At 39.8% G+C, this 19,666-nt stretch overlaps 5 protein-coding genes across 6 annotated transcripts in view; 4 read left to right on the plus strand and 1 right to left on the minus strand.

The window, feature by feature from the left end:
- LOC121886920 (AT-rich interactive domain-containing protein 5B-like) overlaps positions 1-19,666 on the minus strand; it is a 53,138-nt gene that overhangs the window by 15,212 nt on the left and 18,260 nt on the right. For both annotated transcript variants that reach the window (XM_042397331.1, XM_042397330.1), the window contains one exon: positions 17,048-17,278. In XM_042397331.1, coding sequence (XP_042253265.1) covers positions 17,048-17,278 — 231 coding nt within the window. The remainder of the gene's footprint in view (positions 1-17,047; positions 17,279-19,666) is intronic.
- On the plus strand, positions 2,700-3,757 carry LOC121886927 (high choriolytic enzyme 1-like). Its single transcript, XM_042397340.1, has one exon. The coding sequence runs from the start codon at positions 2,703-2,705 to the stop codon at positions 3,486-3,488; it is 786 nt and encodes a 261-aa protein (XP_042253274.1). The 5' UTR covers positions 2,700-2,702; the 3' UTR covers positions 3,489-3,757.
- Positions 5,189-7,497, plus strand: LOC121886923 (high choriolytic enzyme 1-like). Its single transcript, XM_042397335.1, has one exon. The coding sequence runs from the start codon at positions 6,162-6,164 to the stop codon at positions 6,945-6,947; it is 786 nt and encodes a 261-aa protein (XP_042253269.1). The 5' UTR covers positions 5,189-6,161; the 3' UTR covers positions 6,948-7,497.
- LOC121886926 (high choriolytic enzyme 1-like) lies at positions 9,148-10,471 on the plus strand. Its single transcript, XM_042397339.1, has one exon. It carries the CDS (start codon positions 9,382-9,384, stop codon positions 10,165-10,167), a length of 786 nt encoding a protein of 261 aa, XP_042253273.1. The 5' UTR covers positions 9,148-9,381; the 3' UTR covers positions 10,168-10,471.
- On the plus strand, positions 12,386-13,917 carry LOC121886925 (high choriolytic enzyme 1-like). The gene has a single exon (XM_042397338.1). The coding sequence runs from the start codon at positions 12,886-12,888 to the stop codon at positions 13,669-13,671; it is 786 nt and encodes a 261-aa protein (XP_042253272.1). The 5' UTR covers positions 12,386-12,885; the 3' UTR covers positions 13,672-13,917.

The raw sequence follows: 19,666 nt of genomic DNA on the forward strand, positions 1-19,666 counted from the left end.
CACTTCCTTTGTCCACTATCTTACCTGCTGCTGGGGTTGCTTTGCTGCGATTTCGTGGGGGGCGCTATTCAGCCAGTTTGATTGCACTTCTATGTGGCGTACGTTTAAATGTACATTGTTACAAGTACTTGCTGGACAAAGACGTGTAACTTCAGTTTTTCACTGTTATCTAACATTGCATGAAAGAGTTAAATATCATTTCCTGAGTCCACTATATGGTGCTAGAAAACACCCATTAAGTGAACATCATGTCGCTGTATATCAACTGTAGAGCACACCTTGAAAATTTCATGTGAATCAGATGATGTTTGTCATATAAGTCTGAGCTGCTCACACCTGTGTCATCAAAACTGTGCAAGTTTTGAGCCCGGTCACTTGAATATCAATAAGTAAATTGATGCATTTATCAACATCGGCAACTGGCAAAAATGACAGTCAAAAAGTGATCATGTTAAATAATCATGATCTCAATATTGAACAAAAATAATCATGATTATGATTTTTGCCATAATCGAGCACCCCTAAAAACAACATAAGTTGTGATTTACACACACACACACACACACACACACACACACACACACACACACACACACACACACACAAAGAGTTTAAATATGTATGTGATAAATTGTAAATATGTATGTAATGAATTGTTTTCTTTAAGAAAGTGTTACTTGAACATTTTTCAGTGCTCCTAAAGTTATATGTGTGCTCCTAATTTTTTTCATTTAGGAGCACATGTACTCCTTGAAAAAAAAGTAAGGATTGAACACTGCTGTCAGATGTGTTTAAACACTAAGTAACTGGAGTGTGGCGCAGTCCAAGGGCTTCTGTCACAGGTATGTAGATGATTTCAGACCTGGGCTGACAGGTCTGACTTTACCCCCCCCCCCCCCCTCCCATTCTCTCTCTCTCCCTCTCAGCTGGAAAGAAGGATTTCAGAGTACTCTTCTTGTGAAATATCCTCATAAATCCAATGACTTTGGCCAAATCTTACATCAAAGATCACATTTTTTTGTGGGAATTTTCGTCGCGAATCCATTAATACAGGTTTGAAAGTGGTCGGACTTATAGTTTAGACATCAGACACCCCAGTTTGGCACAAAGTCCATGCCGAGATTGCCGCCCCATTGTTTTACATTGTAAGGTGCAATGTGGCACTCCAACTTTCGAGGCTTAAAAAATCTAAACCGTTCGAGTTATTACAAAGTTTTTTATAACTTTTGTTCAGCACAGTGTGATAAGTCATGTATTAAAGTTTGAAGGCGATACCATTAACGCCCTAGGAGGAGATAGCGTTTATTCAAGGTCCAAAATTGGCACAAAGTCATACTTTCATGGGTGAACTGCGGACTTCCTGTTGGATTTAGGTCAGGGGTGTCAGCGTATGAATTGTAGGTCTTGATGAGATGAATAATTGTGTTTTGGTTTGATCTCTCTACGACATTCCTACAGGCCATGGCGGCCATTTTAGATACATAGGTGACGCTCTCGAGCACATTTTGGCACTTTGGGGGTTAATTTTTACATTTTACCAAATATTTCACCAGACCTAATGTGCGTGCCAAATTTGGTGAGTTTTTGAGCATGTTTAGGGGGTCAAATTTAGGGTTGAAGTGGCGTATTAATAAAGAAAGAATAAGAAAGAAACAAACACACGAAATACAATAGGGTCTTCGCCCTTTGGGCTCAGGCCCTAATAAAATAGCTCAACAAAAGAATATTAAAAAAAACCTTAGCATACACTACAAATATACTAAAATATAAGCATAGGATAACATACTATATACATTAGACAAGTGTGCAACATTGTTGACAATGTTCTTCGCATGGGTTGGTAAAACAACAGATACAAGTAGAGGGTGCCCTCAAATTCATCAAAGGTAGTTACTATCATTTGGGAAACTGGGAGAGTAGATACTGGCCTTTCAACAATCTAATAAGACTCTCCCAAAGATTAAGCATCCTATATCAAATTCTACACTGACATGGTCATAAAATAACGCAGAAGCCTTTGCAGATTATTATATTACCTTCTACAAAGTACCCTCCCTAGAAATTGAAAATTAGCAAGAGAAAGTCACAACATTCTTAAATTCCCATAAGCTCTCATACAAAGGCATAGATGGGCTTCCTGGTGAGCAATAAAAATGATTTGTGGATGAGTTGGCTCCAGTAATAGGAAAGGTCTACAATTTTGGACTTTCCAGTCACAACCCTTCAGGAAGTTGATCTGAAGCCTTTATTTCAATATACAGTATGTCTAAACTAGTACATCCTGACCAGACAGAATTGATTCCAAGGTGTCAGGGTACTATTAATATTTGAAAGATTTCACTTTGCAACGTAGCAAAATATTTACAAAGGGAAACTTTGACAGATACTGTGCAATCTTATTGGTTGAAGTAAATGTAAGATGTTCAGTTAATCATCTTCTACCCAGTAAACCAACTGTGTTCATCCATCTAATGACCAGACATAACAAACTATATTGAAACAGTAGGTTTGCCTGTGGTCCTCCCTTCACAGGTTTATTTAGGCCTAGCAGTGTGGACCTCAACCCATAATCCTCCTGCAGACACACCTGTAGAAGTGAGTATAAAGACCCTGGACTGAACTGAGTCAAACATCAAGCTTCAAGGAGTTTCTCCAAAGCAGCTTGCCACAGAAGCTCCACAGACACCAGACCACACCTGAAGATGACTCCCTCTGTCAGCCTGCAGCTGCTGCTCCTGCTCAGCCTCTCTCGGGCACATCCTCTCCAGGAGGAAGGAAGTGGAGAGGAGGAGGATGACAGTGTTGATATCAGCACCAGGATTCTTGCCTCCAACAATGCCACAGATGAGATCTTGCTGGAAGGAGACTTGTTGGCTCCCAGAACCAGAAACGCCATGACATGCTGGTCCCAGAGCTGCCTGTGGAGGAAAGCCTCCAACGGCATGGTGACAATCCCCTTCACGGTGAGCAGTCAGTTCAGCAGCTGGGAAAGGCAGAAGATCGAGAACGCCATGAAGGCCTTCCACAGCAGAACCTGCATCCGCTTTGTCCCCCGTCAGAACCAGTACGACTACATCAGCATTGAGAACAAAGCCGGATGTTTCTCGGCCCTGGGAAGAACAGGAGGCAGACAGGTCCTCTCTCTCAACAAGCAGGGCTGCCTCTACCACGGCATCATCCAGCACGAGATCAACCATGCTCTGGGCTTCCAGCACGAGCAGACCAGGAGCGACCGCGACTACTACGTCAGGATCAACTGGGAGAACATCGACCCGCAGATGGCTTACAACTTCTACAAGCAGAACACCAACAACCTGAACACTCCCTACGACTACTCCTCCATCATGCACTACGGAAGGACCGCCTTCTCTATTCAGTACGGCAGGGACTCCATCACCCCCATCCCTGACCCCAACGTCCAGATCGGACAGAGGCAGGGCATGTCCTATTGGGACATCATGAGGATCAACCTGCTCTACGGCTGCTGACAACACCACATCTGATCTAAAGTTATCATTTAGCAAAACAAATGAACTCAATGCCAAATACAACAAATTCACATTTTTTCTCCATTTACATGTAATGAATAAAACGCTACTAAAATGTATGTGATCCATGACATACTCTTCACATTCTGTGACTGTAATCTTTGAAATGTTCACACAAAGAAATAAACATCAAAGAGCAAATGAAGTTACCTCATGTCTAAATTATCTGTGAAAAAGTTAATGCAGAATGAAATTAATATAGTTGGTTAGCAGAGGAGTGAGTCAGGTTTAATTTAGTGTTTTATAGCTTGTTAATTAAGTTCACTTATTGGGAAGATGTTATTTCTTCCTTTGTTTCTGAATTCTTTCCTTCCTTCTGTCTACCTCTCTCCACCTCAGGTGCACTACACTAACAAGTTAATTATTTGAAGTCCCACCAAATTGAAGAACTGTAACGTCCACCTGGGGTCTTCCCAAAACCAAAAACATGAGTAAAAGTGTAAGAAGTGGATTAAACAGTGTGTTTGACTGCTCTAACATAAACCGCTAATGTTAGCATGCCGGGCTTACTAGTTAAATGACATACTGTTCCATAGCATTAGCTGACTACACTATATTCTGGATTCACAGATCAGGTTATAAAAATCCCTGTTCAGGACTCATCCAGTCTGTGTAACATGGTCCTGGATTCTACTAACTGTTAGACTTTAGGATAACATTATGGACCTGCTGTCCTGCTCTGTATTGGATTCAGGTGAATTTACTTGAAAAGGCTTTCAAATTTCAAATTTCAAACGCAGAACATTTTCTTTATTTTTACGTGATGTTGCACAAAATTTGGTACATCCATTCACAGTTCCCAGAGGCTGTATTATAATGACTTTGGTGATCCTTGGACTCTTTCTCTAGCACCACCATGAGGATGAGGTTACACTTATTTATTGAAATATCTCAACAACTATTGAAAAATTTCATATAAACATTTAAACAGCACCACCAGCCTGTTGACGTGTACAAATACAGTGGTCATCATTAGTATAGTGGACAGTATCTTCACCTGTCATGCAGAATAATGGGGTTCAATTTCCCAATGGGTAGAATTGAGTTTTATAATCTTCATCATCTTGCATGTTCCAGTCAACCAGAGCACGACAGTGAGGATATGAATTCCCTTTACCAACATAGAAACTAATAAATATAGGCTAATCAGAAATATAGAGGCCAGAAGCATACATAGAAATAGTGATTAAACATGTTGTTGGTTTAATGTGTTACTCCATTTGCTGTCTTTAGTTCCATGTTGTTTTGTAATGTTTAACACATTAACAAAGAAGTGTGTTTCTACTCAGTTTGAACCTGGGAACCTTATGTGTGTTCAGCAAACATGATAAGTACAACACAACGGACACTGTTAAAAGATTAATATTAAATAGACAGACAGACTGACAGACAGATAGCTAGATAGCTAGATAGTTAGATAGATAGATAGATAGATAGATAGATAGATAGATAGATAGATAGATGTACTTTACTGATCCCAAATTGGGAAATTCTTGTGTTACAGCAGCAGGCTGTACAGGTATTGCACCAGAACAGTAAATATACAAATCAACACTAGAAGAGATAATATATATATATATCTATTGAAAAATAAACACAACAAATGACAAAATAAAATAAAATAGCTGACCACAGGAATATTAGAAAAAACCTTAGCATACACTACAAATATAATAAAACATAAACATAGGATAACATATTATATATATTAGACAAGTGTGCAACGTTGTTGACAATGTTCTTTGCATGGGTTGGTAAAACAACAGATACAAGTAGAGGGTGCCCTCAAATTCATCAAAGGTAGTTACTATCATTTGAGAAACTGGGAGAATAGATACTGGCCTTTCAACAATCTACTAAGACTCTCCCAAAGATCAAGCATCCTATATCAAATTCTAGTGACATGGTCGTAAAGTAACGCAGAAGCCTTTGCAGATTATTATATTACTTTCTACAAAGTACCCTCCCTAGAAATTGGAAATAAGCAAGAGAAAGTCACAACATTCTTAAATTCCCATAAGCTCTCATACAAAGGCATAGATGGGCTTCCTGGTGAGCAATACAAATGCTTTGTGGATGAGTTGGCTCCAGTAATAGGAAAGGTCTACAATTTTGGACTTTCCAGTCACAACCCTTCAGGAAGTTGATCTGAAGCCTTTATTTCAATATACAGTATGTCTAAACTAGTACATCCTGACCAGACAGAATTGATTCCAAGGTGTCAGGGTACTATTAATATTTGAAAGATTTCACTTTGCAACGTAGCAAAATATTTACAAAGGGAAACTTTGACAGATACTGTGCAATCTTATTGGTTGAAGTAAATGTAAGATGTTCAGTTAATCATCTTCTACCCAGTAAACCAACTGTGTTCATCCATCTAATGACCAGACATAACAAACTATATTGAAACAGTAGGTTTGCCTGTGGTCCTCCCTTCACAGGTTTATTTAGGCGTAGCAGTGTGGACATAACCCATAATCCTCCTGCAGACACACCTGTAGAGGTGAGTATAAAAACCCTGGACTGAACTGAGTCAAACATCGAGCTTCAAGGAGTCTCTCCAAAGCAGCTTGCCACAGAAGCTCTACATACATCAGACCACACCTGAAGATGACTCCCTCTGTCAGCCTGCTGCTACTGCTCCTGTTCGGCCTCTCTCAGGCACATCCTCTCCTGGAGGAAGGAAGTGGAGAAGAGGAGGATGACAGTGTTGATATCAGCACCAGGATTCTGGCCTCCAACAATGCCACAGATGAGATCTTGCTGGAAGGAGACTTGTTGGCTCCCAGAACCAGAAACGCCATGACATGCTGGTCCCAGAGCTGCCTGTGGAGGAAAGCCTCCAACGGCATGGTGATGATCCCCTTCACCGTGAGCAGTCAGTTCAGCAGCTGGGAAAGGCAGAAGATCGAGAGCGCCATGAAGGCCTTTCACAGCAGAACCTGCATCCGCTTTGTCCCCCGTCAGAACCAGTACGACTACATCAGCATTGAGAACAAAGCCGGATGTTTCTCGGCTCTGGGAAGAACAGGAGGCAGACAGGTCCTCTCTCTCAACAAGCAGGGCTGCCTCTACCACGGCATCATCCAGCATGAGATCAACCATGCTCTGGGCTTCCAGCACGAGCAGACCAGGAGCGACCGCGACTACTACGTCAGGATCAACTGGGAGAACATCGACCCGCAGATGGCCTACAACTTCTACAAGCAGAACACCAACAACCTGAACACTCCCTACGACTACTCCTCCATCATGCACTACGGAAGGACCGCCTTCTCCATCCAGTACGGCAGGGACTCCATCACCCCCATCCCCGACCCCAACGTCCAGATCGGACAGAGGCAGGGCATGTCCTATTGGGACATCATGAGGATCAACCTGCTCTACGGCTGCTGACAACACCACATCTGATCTAAAGTTATCATTTAGCAAAACAAATGAACTCAATGCCAAATACAACAAATTCACATTTTTTCTCCATTTACATGTAATGAATAAAACGCTACTAAAATGTATGTGATCCATGACATACTCTTCACATTCTGTGACTGTAATCTTTGAAATGTTCACACAAAGAAATAAACATCAAAGAGCAAATGAAGTTCCCTCATGTCTAAATTATCTGTGAAAAAGTTAATGCAGAATGAAATTAATATAGTTGGTTAGCAGAGGAGTGAGTCAAGTTTAATTTAATGTTTTACAGCCTGTTAATTAAGTTCACTTATTGGGAAGATGTTATTTCTTCATTTGTTTCTGAATTCTGTCCTTCCTTCTGTCTACCTCTCTCCACCTCAGGTGCACTACACTAACAAGTTAATTATTTGAAGTCCCACCAAAGTGCAGCACTGTAACGTTTACCTGAGGTCTTCCCAAAACCAAAAACATGAGTAAAAGTGTAAGAAGTGGATTAAACAGTATGTTTGACTGCTCGAACATAAACCGCTAATGTTAGCATGCCGGGCTTACTAGTTAAATGACATACTGTTCCATAGTATTAGCTGACTACACTATATTCTGGATTCACAGATCAGGTTATAAAAATCCCTGTTCAGGACTCATCCAGTCCGTGTAACATGGTCCTGGATTCTACTAACTGTTAGACTTTAGGATAACATTATGGACCTGCTGTCCTGCTCTGTATTGGATTCAGGTGAATTTACTTGAAAAGGCTTTCAAACCTCAAATTTCAAACGCAGAACATTTTCTTTATTTTTACGTGATGTTGCACAAAATTTGGTACATCCATTCACAGTTCCCAGAGGCTGTATTATAATGACTTTGGTGATCCTTGGACTCTTTCTCTAGCACCACCATGAGGTTGAGGTTACACTTATTTATTGAAATATCTCAACAACTATTGAAAAATTTCATATAAACATTTAAACAGCACCACCAGCCTGTTGACGTGTACAAATACAGTGGTCATCATTAGTATAGTGGACAGTATCTTCACCTGTCATGCAGAATAATGGGGTTCAATTTCCCAATGGGTAGAATTGAGTTTTATAATCTTCATCATCTTGCATGTTCTGGTCAACCAGAGCACGACAGTGAGGATATGAATTCCCTTTACCTACATAGAAACTAATAAATATAGGCTAATCAGAAATATAGAGGCCAGAAGCATACATAGAAATAGTGATTAAACATGTTGTTTGTTTAATATGTTACTCCATGTGCTGTCTTTAGTTCCATGTTGTTTTGTAATGTTTAACACATTAACAAAGAAGTGTGTTTCTACTCAGTTTGAACCTGGGAACCTTATGTGTGTTCAGCAAACATGATAAGTACAACACAACGGACACTGTTAAAAGATTAATATTAGACAGACAGACATACAGACAGACAGACAGATAGCTAGATAGCTAGATAGATAGATAGATAGATAGATAGATGTACTTTACTGATCCCAAATTGGGAAATTCTTGTGTAATAGCAGCAGGCTGTCCAGGCATTACACCGGAACAGTAAATACACAGGAAATATACATGTCAACACTAGAAGAGATAATATAGATATCTACAGAAAATAAACACAACAAATGACAAAATAAAATAAAATAGCTCAACACAAGAATATTAGAAAAAACCTCGGCATACACTTCAAATATAATAAAACATAAACATATGATAACATACTATATACATTAGACAAATATGCAAAATTGTTGACAATGTTGTTCACATGGGTCAGCTAAACTACAGATACAAGTAGAGGGTGCCCTCAAATTCATCAAAGGTGGTTGCTATGATTTGGGAAACTGGGAGAGTAGATACTGGCCTTTCAACAATCTAATAAGACTCTCCCAAAAATTAAGCATCCTACAATTTTGGACTTTCCAGTCACAACCCTTCAGGAAGTTGATTTGAAGCCTTTATTTCAATATACAGTATGTCTAAACTAATACATCCTGACCAGACAGAATTGATTCCAAGGTGTCACGGTACTATTAATATTTGAAAGATTTCAATTTGCAACGTAGCAAAATACTTACAAAGGGCTACTTTGACAGATACTGTGCAATCTTATTGGTTGAAGTAAATGTAAGATCTTCAGTTAATCATCTTCCACCCAGTAAACCAGCTGTGTTCATCCATCTAATGACCAGACATAACAAACTATATTGAAACAGTAGGTTTGCCTGTGGTCCTCCCTTCACAGGTTTATTTAGGCGTAGCAGTGTGGACATAACCCATAATCCTCCTGCAAACACACCTGTAGAAGTGAGTATAAAGACCCTGGACTGAACTGAGTCAAACATCAAGCTTCAAGGAGTCTCTCCAAAGCAGCTTGCCACAGAAGCTCCACAGACACCAGACCACACCTGAAGATGACTCCCTCTGTCAGCCTGCTGCTGCTGCTCCTGCTCAGCCTCTCTCGGGCACATCCTCTCCAGGAGGAAGGAAGTGGAGAAGAGGAGGATGACAGTGTTGATATCAGCACCAGGATTCTGGCCTCCAACAATGCCACAGATGAGATCTTGCTGGAAGGAGACTTGTTGGCTCCCAGAACCAGAAACGCCATGACATGCTGGTCCCAGAGCTGCCTGTGGAGGAAAGCCTCCAACGGCATGGTGATGATCCCCTTCACCGTGAGCAGTCAGTTCAGCAGCTGGGAAAGGCAGAAGATCGAGAACGCCATGAAGGCCTTCCACAGCAGAACCTGCATCCGCTTTGTCCCCCGTCAGAACCAGTACGACTACATCAGCATTGAGAACCAAGCCGGATGTTTCTCGGCTCTGGGAAGAACAGGAGGCAGACAGGTCCTCTCTCTCAACAAGCAGGGCTGCCTCTACCACGGCATCATCCAGCACGAGATCAACCATGCTCTGGGCTTCCAGCACGAGCAGACCAGGAGCGACCGCGACTACTACGTCAGGATCAACTGGGAGAACATCGACCCGCAGATGGCCTACAACTTCTACAAGCAGAACACCAACAACCTGAACACTCCCTACGACTACTCCTCCATCATGCACTATGGAAGGACCGCCTTCTCTATTCAGTACGGCAGGGACTCCATCACCCCTATCCCTGACCCCAACGTCCAGATCGGACAGAGGCAGGGCATGTCCTATTGGGACATCATGAGGATCAACCTGCTCTACGGCTGCTGACAACACCACATCTGATCTAAAGTTATCATTTAGCAAAACAAATGAACTCAATGCCAAATACAACAAATTCACATTTTTTCTCCATTTACATGTAATGAATAAAACGCTACTAAAATGTATGTGATCCATGACATACTCTTCACATTCTGTGACTGTAATCTTTGAAATGTTCACACAAAGAAATAAACATCAAAGAGCAAATGAAGTTACCTCATGTCTAAATTATCTGTGAAAAAGTTAATGCAGAATGAAATTAATATAGTTGGTTAGCAGAGGAGTGAGTCAGGTTTAATTTAATGTTTTATAGCCTGTTAATTAAGTTCACTTATTGGGAAGATGTTATTTCTTCCTTTGTTTCTGAATTCTTTCCTTCCTTCTGTCTGCCTCTCTCCACCTCAGGTTCACTACACTAACAAGTTAATTATTTGAAGTCCCACCAAAGTGCAGAACTGTAACGTCCACCTGGGGTCTTCCCAAAACCAAAAACATGAGTAAAAGTGTAAGAAGTGGATTAAACAGTGTGTTTGACTGCTCTAACATAAACCGCTAATGTTAGCATGCCGGGCTTACTAGTTAAATGACATACTGTTCCATAGCATTAGCTGACTACATTATATTCTGGATTCACAGATCAGGTTATAAAAATCCCTGTTCAGGACACATCCAGTCTGTGTAACATGGTCCTGGATTCTACTAACTGTTAGACTTTAGGATAACATTATGGACCTGCTGTCCTGCTCTGTATTGGATTCAGGTGAATTTACTTGAAAAGGCTTTCAAATTTCAAATTTCAAACGCAGAACATTTTCTTTATTTTTACGTGATGTTGCACAAAATTTGGTACATCCATTCACAGTACCCAGAGGCTGTATTATAATGACTTTGGTGATCCTTGGACTCTTTCTCTAGCACCACCATGAGGTTGAGGTTACACTTATTTATTGAAATATCTCAACAACTATTGAAAAATTTCATATAAACATTTAAACAGCACCACCAGCCTGTTGACGTGTACAAATACAGTGGTCATCATTAGTATAGTGGACAGTATCTTCACCTGTCATGCAGAATAATGGGGTTCAATTTCCCAATGGGTAGAATTGAGTTTTATAATCTTCATCATCTTGCATGTTCTGGTCAACCAGAGCACGACAGTGAGGATATGAATTCCCTTTACCTACATAGAAACTAATAAATATAGGCTAATCAGAAATATAGAGGCCAGAAGCATACATAGAAATAGTGATTAAACATGTTGTTTGTTTAATGTGTTACTCCATGTGCTGTCTTTAGTTCCATGTTGTTTTGTAATGTTTAACACATTAACAAAGAAGTGTGTTTCTACTCAGTTTGAACCTGGGAACCTTATGTGTGTTCAGCAAACATGATAAGTACAACACAACGGACACTGTTAAAAGATTAATATTAGACAGACAGACATACAGACAGAGAGACAGATAGCTAGATAGCTAGATAGATAGATAGATAGATAGATAGATAGATAGATAGATAGATAGATAGATAGATAGATCGATCGATCGATCGATCGATAGATAGATAGATGTACATTACTGATCCCAAATTGGGAAATTCTTGTGTTACAGCAGCAGGCTGTACAGGCATTGCACCAGAACAGTAAATATACAAATCAACACTAGAAGAGATAATATATATATATATATCTATTGAAAAATAAACACAACAAATGACAAAATAAAATAAAATAGCTGACCACAGGAATATTAGAAAAAACCTTAGCATACACTACAAATATACTAAAACATAAACATAGGATAACATATTATATACATTAGACAAGTGTGCAACGTTGTTGACAATGTTCTTCACATGGGTTGGTAAAACAACAGATAGAAGTAGAGGCTGCCCTTGAATTCATCAAAGGTAGTTACTATCATTTGAGAAACTGGGAGAGTAGATACTGGCCTTTCAACAATCTAATAAGACTCTCCCAAAGATTAAGCATCCTATATCAAATTCTACACTGACATGGTCATAAAGTAACGCAGAAGCCTTTGCAGATTATTATATTACTTTCTACAAAGTACCCTCCCTAGAAATTGAAAATAAGCAAGAGAAAGTCACAACATTCTTAAATTCCCATAAGCTCTCATACAAAGGCATAGATGGGCTTCCTGGTGAGCAATACAAACGCTTTGTGGATGAGTTGGCTCCAGTAATAGGACAGGTCTACAATTTTGGACTTTCCAGTCACAACCCTTCAGGAAGTTGATCTGAAGCCTTTATTTCAATATACAGTATGTCTAAACTAGTACATCCTGACCAGACAGAATTGATTCCAAGGTGTCAGGGTGCTATTAATATTTGAAAGATTTCACTTTGCAATGTAGCAAAATATTTACAAAGGGTTACTTTGACAGATACTGTGCAATCTTATTGGTTGAAGTAAATGTAAGATCTTCAGTTAATCATGTTCCACCCAGTAAACCAGCTGTGTTCATCCATCTAATGACCAGACATAACAAACTATATTGAAACAGTAGGTTTGCCTGTGGTCCTCCCTTCACAGGTTTATTTAGGCGTAGCAGTGTGGACCTCAACCCATAATCCTCCTGCAGACACACCTGTAGAGGTGAGTATAAAGACCCTGGACTGAACTGAGTCAAACATCAAGCTTCAAGGAGTCTCTCTAAAGCAGCTTGCCACAGAAGCTCCACAGACACCAGACCACACCTGAAGATGACTCCCTCTGTCAGCCTGCTGCTGCTGCTCCTGCTTGGCCTCTATCGGGCACATCCTCTCCAGGAGGAAGGAAGTGGAGAGGAGGAGGATGACAGTGTTGATATCAGCACCAGGATTCTGGCCTCCAACAATGCCACAGATGAGATCTTGCTGGAAGGAGACTTGTTGGCTCCCAGAACCAGAAATGCCATGACATGCTGGTCCCAGAGCTGCCTGTGGAGGAAAGCCTCCAACGGCATGGTGATGATCCCCTTCACGGTGAGCAGTCAGTTCAGCAGCTGGGAAAGGCAGAAGATCGAGAACGCCATGAAGGCCTTCCACAGCAGAACCTGCATCCGCTTTGTCCCCCGTCAGAACCAGTACGACTACATCAGCATTGAGAACAAAGCCGGATGTTTCTCGGCTCTGGGAAGAACAGGAGGCAGACAGGTCCTCTCTCTCAACAAGCAGGGCTGCCTCTACCACGGCATCATCCAGCACGAGATCAACCATGCTCTGGGCTTCCAGCACGAGCAGACCAGGAGCGACCGCGACTACTACGTCAGGATCAACTGGGAGAACATCGACCCACAGATGGCCTACAACTTCTACAAGCAGAACACCAACAACCTGAACACTCCCTACGACTACTCCTCCATCATGCACTACGGAAGGACCGCCTTCTCCATCCAGTACGGCAGGGACTCCATCACCCCCATCCCCGACCCCAACGTCCAGATCGGACAGAGGCAGGGCATGTCCTATTGGGACATCATGAGGATCAACCTGCTCTACGGCTGCTGACAACACCACATCTGATCTAAAGTTATCATTTAGCAAAACAAATGAACTCAATGCCAAATACAACAAATTCACATTTTTTCTCCATTTACATGTAATGAATAAAACGCTACTAAAATGTATGTGATCCATGACATACTCTTCACATTCTGTGACTGTAATCTTTGAAATGTTCACACAAAGAAATAAACATCAAAGAGCAAATGAAGTTACCTCATGTCTAAATTATCTGTGAAAAAGTTAATGCAGAATGAAATTAATATAGTTGGTTAGCAGAGGAGTGAGGCAGGTTTAATTTAATGTTTTACAGCCTGTTAATTAAGTTCACTTATTGGGAAGATGTTATTTCTTCATTTGTTTCTGAATTCTGTCCTTCCTTCTGTCTACCTCTCTCCACCTCAGGTTCACTACACTCACAAGTTAATTATTTGAAGTCCCACCAAAGTGCAGCACTTTAACGACTACCTGAGGTCTTCCCAAAACCAAAAACATGAGTAAAAGTGTAAGAAGTGGATTAAACAGTATGTTTGACTGCTCGAACATAATCCGCTAATGTTAGCATGCCGGGCTTACTAGTTAAATGACATACTGTTCCATAGCATTAGCTGACTACAATATATTCTGGATTCACAGATCAGGTTATAAAAATCCCTGTTCAGGACACATCCAGTCCATGTAACATGGTCTCGGATTCTACTAACTGTTAGACTTTAGGATAACATTATGCACCCGCTGTCCTGTTCTGTATTGGATTCGGGCGAATTTACTGGAAAAGGCTTTCAAATTTCAAATTTCAAATGCAGAACATTTTCTTTATTTTTACGTGATGTTGCACAAAATTTGGTACATCTATTCACAGTTCCCAGAGGTTGTATTATAATGACTTTGGTGATCCTTGGACTCTTTCTCTAGCACCACCATGAGGTTGAGGTTACACTTATTTATTGAAATATCTCAACAACTATTGAAAAATTTCATATAAACATTTAAACAGCACCACCAGCCTGTTGACGTGTACAAATACAGTGGTCATCATTAGTATAGTGGACAGTATCTTCACCTGTCATGCAGAATACTGGGGTTCAATTTCCCAATGGGTAGAATTGAGTTTTATAATCTTCATCATCTTGCATGTTCCGGTCAACCAGAGCACGACAGTGAGGATATGAATTCCCTTTACCAACATAGAAACTAATAAATATAGGCTAATCAGAAATATAGAGGCCAGAAGCATACATAGAAATAGTGATTAAACATGTTGTTGGTTTAATGTGTTACTCCATGTGCTGTCTTTAGTTCCATGTTGTTTTGTGGTGTTTAACACATGAACAAAGAAGTGTGTTTCCACTCAGTTTGAACCTGGGAACCTTATGTGTGTTCAGCAAACATGATAAGTATAACACAATGGACACTGTTAAAAGATTAATATCAGATAGACAGACAGACAGAGAGACAGACAGACAGAGAGACAGACAGCTAGCTAGCTAGCTAGATAGCTAGATAGATAGATAGATGTACTTTACTGATCCCCAATTGGGAAATTCTTGTGTAATAGCAGCAGGCTGTCCAGGCATTACACCGGAATAGTAAATTCACAGTAAATATACATTTCAACACTAGAAGAGATAATATAGATATCTACAGAAAAATAAACATAACAAATGACAATCGGACAGAGGCAGGGCATGTCCTATTGAGAACAAAGCCGGATGTTTCTCGGCTCTGGGAAGAACAGGAGGCAGACAGGTCTAACACGGCATCATCCAGCACGAGATCAACCATGCTCTGGGCTTTCAGCATGAGCAGACCAGGAGCGACTGCGACTACTACGTCAGGATCAACTGGGAGAACATTGACCTACAGATGGCCTACAACTTCTACAAGCAGAACACCAACAACCTGAACACTCCCTACGACTACTCCTCCATCATGCACTACGGAAGGACCGCCTTCTCCATCAAGTACGGCCGGGACTCCATCACCCCCATCCCCGACCCCAATGTCCAAATTGGTCAGAGGCAGGGCATGTCCTATTGGGACATCATGAGGATCAACCTGCTCTATGGCTGCTGACAACACCGCATCTGATCCAAAGTTATAATCTAGCAAAACAAATGAACTCAATGTCAAATGCCACAAATTCAAATGCTTAAACTTTTCCGTAATGAATCAAAGGCTACTAAAATCTGTGATTCCTGCTATACATTTCATTTTCTCTGACAACAGAATGTCAAAGCCAAAGAGTAAATGGAGCCCAAATAATGTATAAAATATTTGTAATAAAGTTTCAGTAACGCAAAAAAACCCCAACAACAACAAAGAATTTAATGCTGTACAGCTTTTATTGGTTTTCATTCCCTCTCTTGTTTTGTCCATTGTTTCTGCCATCATTCCTTCCTTCTGTCTTCCTCTACTTTAATGCACTCATATTTCAGAGTCAATTATTTTAACTTCCACTAGTCTGCAGCTCTTTACTGACTATAAATAAACTCACTTATATGAAATAGCTTTAAGAAAGGATATACTTAGGGTCAGTATAGAAAAGAGGAATGATTGGAGCAACAAATAAATCAATAAATTCACACATGGGCATGCAAGTATTGTTTTACAATTCATTTAAAAATGGGAACCCATCCTTTCACCTCTTAAAGTCTATAAGGACATTGGCATCCTTGGCTGACATTGATGTCTTTTAAAGGTTTTAGCGAGTGAAGATACTGGTATCATATGGAACTAGACCTAAGGCATCCACTGGTAACAACCATTAGTTAAAGACCCATTTTTGATACTCTTAAGGGTTTGCAGGTTTTTTGCAATAGCCTTTCAGTACAGTATAGTATTGACTGTACATTCCATAATAACCTCTCAATGTAGCACTTGTAATTGTAATTAGCAGAGTCCGCCATTCCCGCACAGAATTTAAACAAGAAATTCACAGGAAACGATACAGCTTTATGTTAAATACACTCCATTTGCTTTTTTAAAATTATATTCTAATGTTCTATGTAGCATCCCATTGTTATGATCCTGTGACAACCTAATTTCCAACACTTAGAATTTTTATAAATTATAATGTATTAGAAAAAAAAAGATGGTGGGTGAAATTCTTGACATATTACAGCTAATGTACCTGGTTGCACTTCTTTTCACAGTAGTTCCTGCAAACTCACCATTGTCCCTCTAACAGTGTAAAAAGTCAAATTTTGTCAGTAGTAAAGAATTGAAAAACCTTACACACCCTAACCCAAGGTAAATAATCGATACTTAATTAGTCCACTTGAAAATAAAATTCTATTATGTATTTATGTTTGACTGTGTGTGTACATCTGCAACAGCATGTTTGTGTGTCAGTATCTCTGTTACCTTGTGTTTCACTCACCAAATTCATCACACACGCTCTCGTTTTGCAGTAGTGTGGGATGGTCAAATGTGTCGCGACAGTACAGGATGTGCATGTTTTCAGAATACACTGCGATGCCACCCAGTGCCAAAACCACCTGGTTGGTCAGCAGAGATCTTGGCTGCTTGTGTAGCCGGGCCACAACCGAGCGGTACCTGCAGTAGCGGGGGTAGGACAGGACTAGCACCTGCTTCTGGGTCAAGCTTTCACCTAAAGAGATGCACAGAAGGGGACATTTGAAGGAAGAAGAAGACTTAGTCTACAGCAATGCTAGCATCCTGGTATGTAAATACTTACTGCATACTCATGCTTACATTCAGCTGACAGTAGGGCAGAGTTATATCAACTGAACAGGTCAAAATCTGACATCTTATCAAATGTGTTAATACGTTGCATCTTGACATGATGAAATTGTTGACTGGTGTTTCCATACCATTTACTGGTACTGCTAGGCCCAATATTTTTGAACATAATGGCTGACCCATTATGCATCTGCTCAGGTTTCTGGCTATGTTACAGTTTCTCTCAGTTGCTTTTGTGCAGTTGTGAAAATGATGAAAAGACATGTTCATCAGCATGCTCATTGTGTAAATCCTCAAATTCAAAATATAAAAGCCAACTGTCATAAACTGTCAAAAAAATATTTCATGTTTTTTTTTTAATTATCTGGTATTGTCATAAAACAAATCATTTAAGATCAATTTTACATAAAATGCTATTAGTAAGATGTTCATCCTCAAAATTTTGTGCAAATGTTCACATGTTGAATTCAGTTTGACATCATAATTTCTCAAACACAATGGCACTACAGGAGATAAAACTGAGTTTTACAAAGGTACGGCAGGTTGTTAATATGGAGCAGGCAGTCATAAGAGAGGGACAATAGCCCACTCATGAATGATGTGCAGACAATAGATAATTTTATTATAATAGTAATAGTTCTAATTGAAAAAGGACTTCATTCAAATAACATTTTGAATAGAAAATGAAGTTGTCATATGTTGTACAGATTTCCTTGCAGCAAATGTGTGATATTGGGCTATATGAATAAAATGGACTTGACTGGACATCACAGGTCTAGTAAAGTCAATTTTGTCAACAGTGTTTAGTCAACAGTGTTCAGTGCTACAGTACAATGACATTGCATAGAAATACAACGACAAAAAAATTTATCTTGCCACACTGGTCTCCTAAATCACATGAAAAGTAGTTGCTCCCATTTTAAACTACATTAGCATGTTAAAATTAAATGTGTATCTATGCTTTTATCCTGTAAAATGTTATCAAGATCTTGCATGATAACACGTTTTGGAAAACTACCTTTAATACCAGCATTTTAACATGAATGTTAACTACTGGATTTAACATGCTGACTTTAGGCATGTAACATATAACATCTTAACATAACATGTTTACATCCTCACAGTTAACATGTTAACATGCTTAACATTTTGCTAGTTAGCTCACAGTCTGCTAACATGTTAAGACAGACGTGGCCGAAAATATTGGTACTCTTCCACCTTTTTTTAAAAAAAATAAATTTTCTCTGTATTAAGTTGAAACTGACAGAAGTATCCATCATTCATTATTTTGCACTGAATATAACTGAAACTTTACTTTTGATTTACAACTTAACATATTATTTAATACAATAAAACAAATGAAAATGGCAAAAAATATTGATACCCTCAACTTAATATTTCGTAACACAGCCTATGGAGGTAATGACTGCAGTAAAGCGCTTTCTGTAACTCTGAATAAGGTTTCTACACTTCTCCACTGGTAATATGGCCCACTTTTCTTGAGCAAAGTGGTCCAGTTCTCTCAGGTTTGATGGATGCCGTCTCCCAACTGCAAGTTTCAGCTCTTTCCACAGATGTTCGATGGGATTCAGATAAGGACTCACAGCAGGCCACTTAAGAACGGTCCAACGTTTTCTTTGATTGATTGATTGATTGATTGAACAGCTTCAAAGACTAAAAGCAGCAATCACATTGTCAGTCTCTGAAAAGAAGTTCCATGTATGGCAGACTCCACTGAACATGTGAAGGACTACAATTCCATTTACACAACTTCGCTAGTTTGTTGTACTACATATCATAACCTCTTGACTTTGTACTACATTGTATCTCTCTCAAAGAACTTAAGTATAAAGTCAAGAGGTTTTGATATGTAGCACAAGCTTGTATGGTACAGCAAAGCACTGTACTGTGTTCCCACACATGCTCAGCGGGATGTGCCTTACAAGGAACTACTCTCTGGAGAGTATAAAAGAGGAATAAGATATATCAGACTTTGGATACACACACAATTCTTGTAAGTAGGATCCAATCATTGTTGGTTTGGCTCTGGACATGAGATTTGTTGACAATTAGAAAAAAACATGAAATCGCCAGCCAAATCCCTTAAGTGTTAACACTTTCTGTCATTGGCAACCACCTCTAAGGTGCTCTCTCTGAATAAAGGTCATCTTTGACATTGTACTCTTGCATCAATTTTCACTTTTCTACAGCACAGCAGCTGCAGTGTATATGGAATTATCAGGGACTTGAATCTGCTCTCCAGTTGTTCATAAAGACAGAATCCCAAGGACTTGTA

The sequence above is a fragment of the Thunnus maccoyii genome, chromosome 20 (genome assembly GCF_910596095.1).
Source record: "Thunnus maccoyii chromosome 20, fThuMac1.1, whole genome shotgun sequence".
NCBI classification, from domain to species: Eukaryota; Metazoa; Chordata; class Actinopteri; order Scombriformes; family Scombridae; genus Thunnus; species Thunnus maccoyii.